Source organism: Mugil cephalus, chromosome 22 (assembly GCF_022458985.1).
Source record: "Mugil cephalus isolate CIBA_MC_2020 chromosome 22, CIBA_Mcephalus_1.1, whole genome shotgun sequence".
Lineage (NCBI taxonomy): Eukaryota > Metazoa > Chordata > Actinopteri > Mugiliformes > Mugilidae > Mugil > Mugil cephalus.
The window spans coordinates 12045188-12057118 of record NC_061791.1 but is presented as its reverse complement, the minus strand read 5'-3'; the positions used below and the strand labels follow the sequence as shown (position 1 = coordinate 12057118).

General features: G+C 44.1%; 1 protein-coding gene across 2 annotated transcripts; it reads left to right on the top strand.

Moving 5' to 3' along the window:
- Nucleotides 1–1619: 1619 nt before the first annotated feature.
- On the top strand, nucleotides 1620–11857 carry LOC124999825 (dynamin-1-like protein). 2 transcript variants are annotated; one of them, XM_047574939.1, is made up of 19 exons: nucleotides 1620–1839; nucleotides 2268–2409; nucleotides 2910–2956; nucleotides 3045–3116; nucleotides 4208–4294; nucleotides 4688–4850; nucleotides 4948–5068; nucleotides 5625–5756; nucleotides 6193–6399; nucleotides 6613–6733; nucleotides 6861–7016; nucleotides 7098–7187; nucleotides 7273–7365; nucleotides 8171–8224; nucleotides 8535–8615; nucleotides 9679–9810; nucleotides 9905–10014; nucleotides 10801–10960; nucleotides 11073–11857. In XM_047574939.1, the coding sequence occupies exons 1-19, from the start codon at nucleotides 1738–1740 to the stop codon at nucleotides 11127–11129; spliced, it is 2127 nt and encodes a 708-aa protein (XP_047430895.1). In that variant the 5' UTR covers nucleotides 1620–1737; the 3' UTR covers nucleotides 11130–11857. The 2 variants fall into 2 exon arrangements, with proteins under 2 accessions (XP_047430895.1, XP_047430896.1); XM_047574940.1 differs by lacking the exon at nucleotides 8535–8615.
- The last annotated feature ends 74 nt before the right edge of the window (nucleotides 11858–11931 follow it).

The following is an 11931-nucleotide window of genomic DNA, read 5'->3' as shown; positions in this document are numbered from 1 at the left end:
TGACAAGGTGGAAGTTGAGGAACAATCTCGACCTGTTGTGGAATACGCAGAAGCAAGCTCTATTAATGTTCACCTCAGAGAACAACACACACATCTACTGAATGGCATGTGCAAGGTAAAACACCACAGTGCATTATTAACAAAAAAAAAAGGCCAGCCACCAGTGCCACAGGCCTTGGTTTAAAGTGATCCCACTGGTTGTAATATTCTCTAAATCCAGTCAGTTTTTCTCATAACTATAGGCTCGAGAACATGCCTTTAAAACTGGTGGCAGGAACAAATACTGTCCCAGGCACTGTTTATATTTTACATAATAAATAATTTTATCAAATGTACACATGTTACATCAGCACCCTGTAAAATAAATATTTTCTCCGCAGATGAGTCTCTTCTTTCGACATGGTCCCGCTTTCCTCACTCCGATGGCGGCTTCTTCTTGGCCTCCACATCTTTCTTAAAGGCTTCAATTTTCTTGGCTATGTTGGGAACCTAGACAGGAAAGATTACACTTATTACAGCCTAGTAAATTCAAACAGATCTGTACACCCAGCTCAGATTAATACAGCCTAACCAATCTTTTTTGATTAACGTTCAATCAGCTTTGAATTGTAAGGTCTTGTTGTCTTTCATCTCACCTGTCCAGGAAGACTAATAATAATCAACCCAACCAATCCTCCTGATGCAAACAGATTGGACGGCTCATTCCTTAATGCAGAACTCCATTGAAAAAACTCAGGAATTAAGCTGCACAGTATCAGCTTGCTACTTCATGTATGTAGTTATTTTTTAGTTTATTCTACAGTTAAATGTTTTCTGTCAGTGAATACAGTGTTTGTATGACTGCGTTAAGAATGTGTAGTTACTTGCATTGGCCCTAGATTTGTTTTACAACCATGAACATTATAACTTCCGTGAAAGCAAAGCTTTTGAAGTGGCACCTAATGTTGTAGTTAGTTGACGGAACCATTTCTCCAGACACACCTGGTCTGGATGGTGCAGTTTAGGGGACAGCAGTTAATTTGTTGAAAAACAACAACAAAAAATTAAAAGTATGATAAACTTACTTCATAGTTTTGAGCGAGGTACATCCCCACTACATTCCCCAAGGTGAAGCCAGCCTGGAAGAAAAACACAGCTGTCATTAAAGGCTACTCTACCTCCACTACTTCAATTATTATTTGAGCAAAAAAATGACATTTATTTTCGTGTTTACGTAACGGTTTGCGACTTCAACTCACAGCCAACTGTCATTGTGCTAATGCTTTAGCACATGAGCTAGTTTCGCTATCCTATCTCAGCACCCTTGACCAAATGCCGACACTTTTCAAAATATAAACTCAACTCACCAGAAATTGTAGCATGGTGGAATATCAAAGCCACTAAAGCTCTGAGGATGGAAATGCGGTGATAAAAAGTTCAAAGTTAAAATCGACTGAGATGCCAGTCGGAGCGAAGCTAGCTGCCTGTTATCAACACAAACTGCACGCATGCGCGAGATAATTAAATAATATCGCGTTGTTTGCCCCGGAAGCTGCGCTGTAGTCTCTACGCCAGTCTCTGTTCGGCCTGGGCGGTAGGGAATCGCCGCTGAAGGACTACAACTTCCGACACTTCACAAAACCTCTCCGCCATCCGGTGGGGTGTTGTTGCAATGGTGGCGTCGGTGGGACATTGAATGACTTTGGCTCCATCGCGAAAAAGAAACAGATTTAACAGTTTAACACAGCAACCGCGAGCATGGAGGCTCTCATTCCGGTGATAAACAAGCTCCAGGACGTGTTCAACACTGTGGGTGCGGATGTTATACAGCTGCCGCAGATTGCGGTAGTGGGGACTCAGGTAAAATGTTTATTTGTGTGCATTTCATTTTGTGGATACAGCTGAGCGGCTGTCGTGCTAGCCACATAACCTTGCTTCAGAGGTACACATGAATGCATGGGGGCTAACAACATTTATGACAATACTGCTAAAACGAATTCACAGAGGTCGTGTGGAGTTAGCTGCGCCAAAATCCCACTTTGACTGCTGCCATTCTCATCTGCACTGGTGTCTATTTTGATTAATTAGAGCTATTTCAAGAGCCTCGTGCACCACACCAGGCTGTGTCGGCTAAAACTGGGTCAGTGTTGGAGAAGGACAGGTGCCATAAGCTGGGCTGGCTCTAGATGTGATGCAGCAGCAGCAACAGCAGCAGCGTGCTTTCAAATGACTGTGCTGGTGTGTTGAATCAAAAATGCTGACCCCCTCTACGTTTTGTGTGTCTCCAGAGTAGTGGGAAGAGCTCTGTGCTGGAGAGCCTGGTTGGCAGAGACCTGCTTCCTCGCGGGACTGGTGTTGTAACCAGGCGACCTCTCATCCTCCAGCTGGTCCACGTGGAACCTGGAGACGCCAGGAAAAATGATGACGGTGGTAGGTACCAACATCCTGCAGGTGTCTGCAGTGTTTCACAACATAGACGAAGAGCCATACCTAAGCTGAGGTCTTACATTTACACATACAGATTCATTCAGGTCCCTTTTATATATATATATACACACACACACACACACACACACACGTTTGGTGTATTCAAGGACCAGTCTTTCAACATCTTTTCAATTACTTGCAGGTGCCATGGTGTGAAAAAACACTGTGCTTCACAAAGGTGCTTTTCATTTCATATACCCTGGGTTAGCTTCTTTTAGCCCTGTACTCCCCTCCTCCTCCTCCTCCTCCTCCTCCCCCTCCTCCTCAAAGCTGATTCCAGCTGCTTTCATTCACCACACCAATAGCCATCGCCAGGCATCTATCCTAGCTTTAGCCGCGCTTTCTTAGCCTCCCGCAAAGAGTGGTTACTTTTAATAGCTACCATCTGCCTGAGTATGCTACGCCACACCTGTGACCTGTTGCGCTTCATTATTCGTTCACAGGCAGAGAAGGTGAAGAGTGGGGCAAGTTTCTACACACCAAAAATAAGGTATGCTTTTGTGTCGCACAAAAAAAACATTGATCTAATTGACTCGACTCTTGCGTGTTGTGACGGCTGCTGTTTTTCGCCCTCGCAGATCTACACAGATTTTGATGAAATCAGGCAAGAAATTGAAAGTGAAACGGAGCGAGTGTCTGGGAATAATAAGGTGAGACATGGATGGATGGATGGATGGAGGAAGGATGTTTTCTGATGAAAGACGACTCTCGGAACAGCTCGATGTTAGGATGAATGTTTGTATTGACCTAGTATTAAGACATCTGGAAATCTGAAGTCATGATGACTGTATAAATAAGCCGTTACACGAGAAAAGTATTCCCCGTTTCTTTTACCAAACCAGAAACCTAAGTGTAGCTTCTGTTCTGGCCGCAGGCAAACTTAAAGATTAGTGTCTATTAACGCATGTACAGAGAATTCAGATATTCCCGTTGCAATAAGACGAGGGCACACACAACTTTCCCCTCCAGTTCTGAGAAAGTGAGTAAAGGCTTAGGATACTGCCCTGAGCCGCAGGAAGTGGATTTCACAGCAGAGCTTATATGTTATCAAACTTTAGGTCACGGTGGAAAATCTCACTAACTCTTCATGGCGTGTAGTTTAAGGTCACTGCTCCCTAGGGCGTCACGGAGGCTTCTAAAAAGCTGATAAGAAGCCAAAGGAGGAGCTGGTTTCATTTAGCTTTGTAAAACATTTGGTTATTTACGTAACCCCGGCTCTCTGAGTGAGAAGAAACGTTAGCATCTCTTGTGAAGAGATGATGTACAAAAGATGTTCTAACACAACGAAGGCACAAATGGTCTGAAAGGAACCACTAGCACCATGTGGATGAACAGGAGATATATATTTTCTTTTGCTACCATTAGCTTTTTAGAGCTAGCAGACATGTTTAGCATTAGGATAATTTGTTAAACATTGATTGATGTTAGCTATTATTTTAATGATGTCAAGAACACCTGTTGAAAAGTAAATAATATTTATTTAGAATATATTTATATTATTTATTGTATTGCCTGTGTCACGCTATAAATGTGAAGCGGCTTTCCTGATCCAGTAGCTTGTGGCTAACTGGATAGCTAACAGAACTGAAAGGTCAATTACTTGACAGGAGAAAATGTATATATATATATTCTTTTTTTATATATATATTATTATTATTATATATTATTATTTATTTTATTTTTTTGGACACTTTCCATCACCCAGTACAGATTGACTTATCCCTTTCTTATCCCTCTGCAGGGAATCAGCGATGAACCCATTCATCTCAAGATATTTTCCCCTCACGTTGTCAACCTCACACTGGTGGATCTGCCAGGAATCACCAAGGTAACTCACGCTCTACTTCTTACTCCCAGCTCCCCAAGACAAGGCTTTGATCTGCTGGCACCCCTGGAGAAATTTCGTTATACGACACTTCCTTTCAAAAAGGCTTAAAAACGAAAGATTCACCAGATATTCCTGGTCACTGGTGCTAATGTCCCCCAGTCTGGCCGACAGTTTTGCGGACTTCATATTTGTGCAAATGAATAGCTCAGCCTTGATACTTCTTCTAAACCGCCTGCTTTTAAAGCTCAAGTGTTCTTAGGGTTTGTTTCCAGCCTCATTAGTTCGCCCCCTCTGGTTGAACATGTTCATTTGAGAAATCCCCTGTTTTAGTGTCTAATGAATGAAACTGACGTGTACCGTGTCTCTTCCTTTAATTGGTATTGTTCCGTTCAGGTGCCCGTGGGTGATCAGCCTAAGGACATCGAGGTTCAGATAAGAGATCTAATCCTGAAGCACATCTCCAACCCCAACTGCATTATCCTGGCTGTCACGGCGGCTAACACAGACATGGCCACCTCGGAGGCTCTCAAGGTGGCCCGGGAGGTCGACCCTGACGGTGAGGAAAAACAGAAGTGAAGACATTTGCAAAATAAACCTTCACCAGCCCTCAAGTTTCGCAACGATAACCTTTGTGATTGAATGTGATTCGTCAGGCAGGAGGACACTGGCTGTCGTCACCAAGCTGGACCTGATGGACGCTGGGACCGATGCCATGGACGTGCTCATGGGCAGGGTCATCCCCGTCAAACTGGGCCTCATCGGAGTAGTCAACAGGTCTCACATGCACTATTCAGCACTCCAGGACATAATCCACTTCTCATAATGGAGACGAGTGTTTAATATAAGAGATAAGTGGCTCCCGTACAATAGAGATGAGTGTGCCACCATCTATTTTTAATGCTCTCGGTGAAGTATGAGGAAACACGGATCAGGCACAATATTAAAACCACCAGTGGGTCAAGTGAGTAACATCGATGATCTCATTATCGTGTAGTGCACTCCCGGGAAAGCTTGGTCTTGGCATTTATGTGGACGTTACTTTGAAATGTACCACCACCTGAATGTTTTTGCAAACCAAACACATCCCCGTGGCAACGGCAAGAGGCTCTTCCTTGCATCCTGGCGGCACATTTTCCTTCAATGCACCCGGCCATCCACATGATGTAAAGGAAAACATGACGCATCAGACCTGGCTGATGTTGATGCATATCAATTCCCGTCCTGCGGTTTATTTTCCTGCACGTCAGTCAGCAGCACTTAGAAAGCAAAAAACAGGTCCTAGTACGTAAGTGGACTTTATCCTTTAAATATCAGCGTTGTTGCCTTTTAGGAGCCAGCTGGACATCAACAACAAGAAGTCGGTGGCCGACGCGATCCGGGACGAACACGCCTTCCTGCAGAAGAAGTATCCGTCTCTCGCAAACAGAAACGGGACCAAATACCTGGCCAGGACCCTTAACAGGTAAATGCGGACATTACCACGACGTGGTGCAAGAAAGAACGGTAAAAAAAAAAAAAAGATGAAGAAAAAAGATCCAGTCTGCGACAACAGCTGTTTATTTTGGGTGCAGACATGACAGAAATTAACACGTTTAAAATAGATAAGACGGCGTTTTCGCCTTGTTTGTGCTTCCAAAAACCTGGTTAAGTGTTAGAAAAGGAAGGAAATTAGAACAGATAAGAATAGTCATTGTTTATTTACAGGAGTAGAACAGGGGATAGTTTGTGCAGCTTGTTCACGCTTTAGTTGTAGTTAACTCCTTTTTTTTAATATGGAATCAACACCAGGACAGACACCATCGTGCCTGATGTTATCATTAAAAACAACCATCATAGCCTGTTGTTATTGTTTGCCATGTGGCATTCAGCTCTCTGCCCTTTACCGTCTTTAATGTCAGGCTACTGATGCATCACATCCGGGACTGTCTGCCCGAGCTCAAGACACGGATCAACGTCCTGGCGGCTCAGTACCAGTCCCTGCTCAGCAGCTACGGGGAACCCGTCGAGGACCAGAGCGCCACCTTGCTCCAGCTCATCACCAAGTTCGCCACGGAGTACTGCAACACCATCGAGGGCACGGCCAAATACATCGAGACGGCAGAGCTGTGAGTACCGCCGCCTCTCCCGCCTCCCGCCACGCGGTGGCGCTGTTGATCCAGCGCAGGGAAAATGAGCAAAACAGCTGCATTGGTTTCATCATTTGATGTAATGCAGCTTGTAAGTTGAGGCACGCACAGCCTCTGTGAGGGAAGAAGGGGGCTGGTGGGGTTCACGTCGCAGCTAATAACCCCCCCCCCTTTCGCTGCTGTTTTTTTCAGGTGCGGAGGAGCTCGAATTTGTTACATATTCCACGAGACTTTTGGCAGAACATTAGAGTCCGTGGATCCTCTGGGAGGACTGAGCACTATAGACATCCTAACAGCCATCAGGAACGCAACAGTGAGTGGAACTGTATTATAGTGTGAACGTTACATCATTAGTGGACCCCCAAACACCTTTTTCTCCTCCGGCTCGTTGCTCATTTAGCTATTGTTGCCCTGCTAACCCGCCTCTCCTCCTACGTTAGGGGCCTCGTCCCTCCCTGTTCGTGCCCGAGGTTTCCTTCGAGCTCTTGGTGAAGAAGCAGGTGAAGCGCCTCGAGGAGCCCAGTTTGCGCTGCGTGGAGCTGGTCCACGAGGAGATGCAGAGGATCATCCAGCACTGCAGCAACTACAGCACTCAGGTGGTCGACGCTCCACGCGACACGCGACCCATCTTCCCCATCGCGGGCAGGCATTTGTAACCGTCTCCTTTCGTCTCGCAGGAGCTGCAGAGGTTCCCGAAGCTGCACGAGGCCATCGTAGAAGTAGTCACCTCGCTCTTGAGGAAGAGACTTCCCATCACCAATGACATGGTAACATCTCTCTGCACGTGTGCCGCCACCCTTAAAGGTGTTTCAGCGCACAACAAGTTAAACAGGAACGCTTTTCTTACCACAGGTACACAATTTGGTTGCGATCGAGCTGGCCTACATCAACACTAAGCATCCAGACTTTGCAGATGCCTGCGGGGTCATGAATAACAACATAGAGGTGTGTACTCCTGAAAAAAAAATACGTCGATTTTCCTGCCAGAATAAAATAGGTGCAAACCTAACCTTGCTTATTTGGAAGTCTCACCTTATACAGTATGTATTATTACATACAGTATGTAGAAGCAGATCTAGTTCATAGCAATGCAGTATCTCGACTTAAGAAGCAGTATAATACTTTATTTTGAAAAGCAGCCCTTATTAAATATTTCTTTATAGATTTCTAACAGCAGCTTATTGATTTAATTACATTTAATTTATGTTAAAAAAAAAATATGAATAATACAAATTATTGAAGTTATGTTCATGTAAAGTGAAACAAGTTAAGGAATGGTGGTCCGCGACCCCCAAGTGGTCTGCAGAGGTACTACAGGGGGGGTTGGAAAAAATCTTTGGTTGATTAGATAGTTTTTATATATTTATCTTTGTAATTTTCCTCCACAGATTTAAATTTCTTTAAATTAAAATAAACAGGAATCCAACATATTTTAGTAAAGGGATAAATGAGTTAAGGTGTCCAAAGTGTCTTGAACATGAACTTTTTGTTTTTTTTGTGTGTGTGTCTGTATTTAAGAAATGCACCAACTGAATCTGAGGAAACATTTTGAAGCTTGTCATTGAGTTTGTTTAAATAAGGTTAGAGAGCGACACAGTAAAATAATCAGCAGAGTGGCTGAACTTCGATCATTTATTTCAAGTGGAGGAAAAATGTGTATTTTATTCCCAATAAATTGTCTTTTCACATTTTCCTGGACTGTGTTCAGACTGTCTGTCAGTATTAACGGTCTGTTTTTGTGTGTTTCCAGGAGCAAAGGAGAAACCGGATGCGAGAGCTGCCCACTGCAGTGCCCAGGGATAAGGTAAAAGAAATTAGCGCGGTCACTCTAGCCTCGTGTGTTCTGATATTTCCGCAGCGTCTCAGGTTTAAAGAGGACCCGTGCGGCGTTTATCGCTCACAGCGCTGCAGGATGAGGATCTGTGAAGCAAATGCTTGGGATAGTTTCCGTGGAGGAATTTTATCCCACATCTCCTCTCTCATTCTCAGAAAGCCTCCTCTCTTCCCCTCAGCTTAGGACTGCCAGCCTCCTTTCTTTTCTCTTTCCAATATTTCTTCTCAGTGCTTTTTTTTTTCCCTCTCTCTTCCCATTCCTGCTCTCATATTCCTGCTAGTCTGCTGGCAAAGGCCCGGCAGGCCCAACTGTGGTTTCTGGCGAGCCCCCTGCGTCTGGAGCAGACATGGACGGTGCCAAGGTGGGCACAATACGCAGCTCGCTGGCTCTGCGCCTGGCTGGTGGTGGAGCATGGATGGATGGATGAATGGATGGATGGATGAATGAGCATGGGCTGCTAGCATGCACTCTGATTTTTGTGTGCTGATGCTCGTGTTTTTGCTCTCCCTCAGCCTGTGTGGACTTGCACTAACGGCCGTGTGTTTTCTGGAATACGTTTTCCCCAAAGTTTGTCTCGCAGAAAGTGCATTTCTTCTCTTTCCTTTTCAAACTGAACACTTTTCATTCCCCGCCCCTAGTAGCCTGGCTTATTTTCTGTTGCCGTGCTATCTGTGCGCCCTCAGGGAAGCCAGCGCAGCTCTGTTCATGTTCCCCAGAAGATAAAGCTGAGTGACTTTGGAGATCTACTTGCTCTTTTTTTTTTTTTTTTTTTTTTAACTGAAATATAATTAACTAATCGCTGGATGGATTTCCTTCCAGATGAACAGTAACAAATTGGAAATGAGTTCATTTCTATTTTGTCTAGTGTTAGCCACTTTAAATTTAACGCTAATTAGCAAATCCCACTCAGGTACATGGTACAGATTAGCATATTAGCAATGTCTTTATGCTAACCTTGGACACTGTTTTTCCCACTATTTTTGTAAATTTGTTCATAATGATAATCCTGTACATCTTCTGCTTAATCTTATTTTACACTTCTTTTTAATTGTACTTTTTAAGTCTGTTTCTTTTGTTATGTGCAACTAAGGAACTCTGAACAAGCAATTTCCCTTGTTCATCATTTAAGTCTGTCCTAATCTAAGTTAGCATCTGTTAGCATGGCTAATGGTTGGACTTTCTTAATGGTTTCTCTTCAACTGTGCGTGGCTACATTTTGACATATAGCTTCCTGTGTCTATAATCTCCTGTCATGTACGTGCCTTTCTGACTTGTGGTCGCATATGAGTCAGTCAATGCTACTGTGTTATAAACCCTAATCATCCTAACCCATTGAACCCCTTGGTGTACCCTGGTGACCAGCTAGAGGAGCCGCTCTACTCGCTTAAAGCCTGGTTAGAATTATAGCGGCCATTTTTCTTCAGCCCCCAGCAGGCGGAGCCCAGGGCGAGCAGGACGGCACAGGGAACTGGAGGGGGATGCTGAAAAAAGGCGAGGAAGCCCCGGGCTCTGGACCCGGAAGCCCCCTCAAAGGAGCCGTCAACCTCCTTGATGTGGTAATAATAAACTCAGACATGCCTGTAGCACGGCCCAATAATAACATCGGTGTTTTCTTCATCGATTAAACGTCATTTCTGCTTTTCCATCCAGCCTGTCCCCGTCGCCAGGAAGCTGTCGTCACGTGAGCAGCGGGACTGTGAGGTCATCGAACGCCTCATCAAGTCGTACTTCCTTATTGTCCGCAAGAACATTCAAGACAGGTAGGGCCCCAAAACGACCGTTGATTAATTTCACTAATGTTGTCTGTGCAGCTGAAGTCTCATACAAACTCCATGGATTTCCAGAAACGAAAGAAAGTCCCACTCTTGCTCTGGGTTAGAAGGTCCGATAGGTTGTATATTGTGATGAATTTACACTCAGCAATGTCATCCTTAAGATGGCAGAAGAGTAGTTTTCTAGCTACTTAATTCGGCAATTTGGATTTGTAGAGATTAGGATGTAACCATGCTTATTTCTGTTGTTGGCTATTTTCTTTTGAAGTCAGCCTCAATTGGCAACTGGAGGAGCTGCATTGAAGGTTGTCCATAAACCCTCAGTTGCGCACTTAATGTCTATCAGTCTTTATTCCTTATCATTCTTCAAGTGGCATTTGCTCAGTACTATAGTTCCCAGCTGCTTTAGGACAATTTTGAGCCTTTAAACTTTATATGTGTGATTTATTTTAGCAGAACAGACAAGGACTAGAAAGTAATTGGATGGACTGACACATTGAGTTTTCGTTCCTTTAAAATGTCTCCCTGTCCTCCTGAAAATATTTTCACGCTGGGGTTGTTAGACTCCGTGGAGGTCAGGGAGGTTAAATATTTCACATTTAGCTCCTACTTAAACAGCTCAATACTTTGACACTCGCGGCCACCTGCCGGGTCAAACTCGAGCCCCTCCGTCTGGTTGAAACCGCGCAGTGACCGGGCCATCTTGCCGCCTTGTCCTGAGCCATCTGCTCAGTCTGTTACCTCTCTTTCTCTTTCTCTCTCTCTCTGCCTCAGTGTGCCAAAAGCAGTGATGCACTTCCTGGTCAACCATGTGAAGGACAGCCTCCAGAGTGAGCTCGTTGGCCAGCTGTATAAATCTGGCCTCCTCAACGACCTGCTGACCGAGTCGGAGGATATGGCCCAGCGACGTAAGGAGGCTGCCGACATGCTCCAGGTACCAGGCTCCTGCCTTATAGCAGCATTGTTTTCCCCAGGTGTGCAAAAGTTCCTTTATCAGTCCTGTCGGTGTGTTGATTTTTTTTTTTTTTTTCTAATCTGGTCTCCAGGCATTGCAGAGAGCCAGTCAGGTGATTGCTGAGATCAGGGAAACACATCTGTGGTGAAAAATGAAGCCGTTATCTCCTCATCACGCCCAAAGGAACGATGCTCCATCATGTCTAAACTTGAAGTTTTTGGATTTGGCACCATGAAAATGTTGTAGGTATCACACTGGCTTAGAAAGCTACTTGAAAGAAAATGTATGTCCACTGAAGTTATTTAAAAATGCTTGTTGTTTAGAGTACATGAAAATGCACTGCTGTCTGCTAATGTTCAAGGTAAGATTTTTAGAAGCTGTAGTCAACACCCACAACTCCAGAAAGAAGCGAGTGTAGCCGAAGGCAAAGTACGTTTCATTTTTGACAGACTGGTTAACCAGTGTTGAAATGGACTTGAAATGAAAGTTTTGATGCTATTTTTGGCAAAGCACTCTGAACAGTGTTTTGGCTTCGGGTTATAAAGAAATCAAGTAATATTCAGCCGCTCATTTGGAAACTTTTCATAGAGGAGTAGCTGGTACGTGTCAGAAACCATGGAAACCTCCATCACTTTAATTTTTGCACTATTGTTGCCACACTGTACTGTACAGCCAGTCCACCATCCTGACACTGTATTGCTGCCCATCTTTATTTATTAACGTGTTATTTAAATATGTGGATAATGTCATGAGCATTATTGCAGTTAGTCTTCTAATTACGTTTACATATCGCTGCCTATCTGTGAAATTTAACGTGCACTGTGCTTCTGTGTATGGTTCCCAAGAGAAAGAATAAATAGAGGTATTTTACTGCCACTTAACTGTGCTGCATTCATATGTCAAGACTGAGTGGATAGAAATGAGACAATTCACACACAAACAGGCTTAAA

Coding starts and splice junctions, on each gene's coding strand:
- LOC124999825 (XM_047574939.1), top strand. CDS start 1,738: ATGGAGGCTCTCATTCCGGTGATAAACAAGCTCCAGGACGTGTTCAAC. Junction 4,295..4,687: donor ATCTGCCAGGAATCACCAAG/GTAACTCACGCT, acceptor TGTTCCGTTCAG/GTGCCCGTGGGTGATCAGCC. Junction 7,366..8,170: donor TCATGAATAACAACATAGAG/GTGTGTACTCCT, acceptor GTGTGTTTCCAG/GAGCAAAGGAGAAACCGGAT.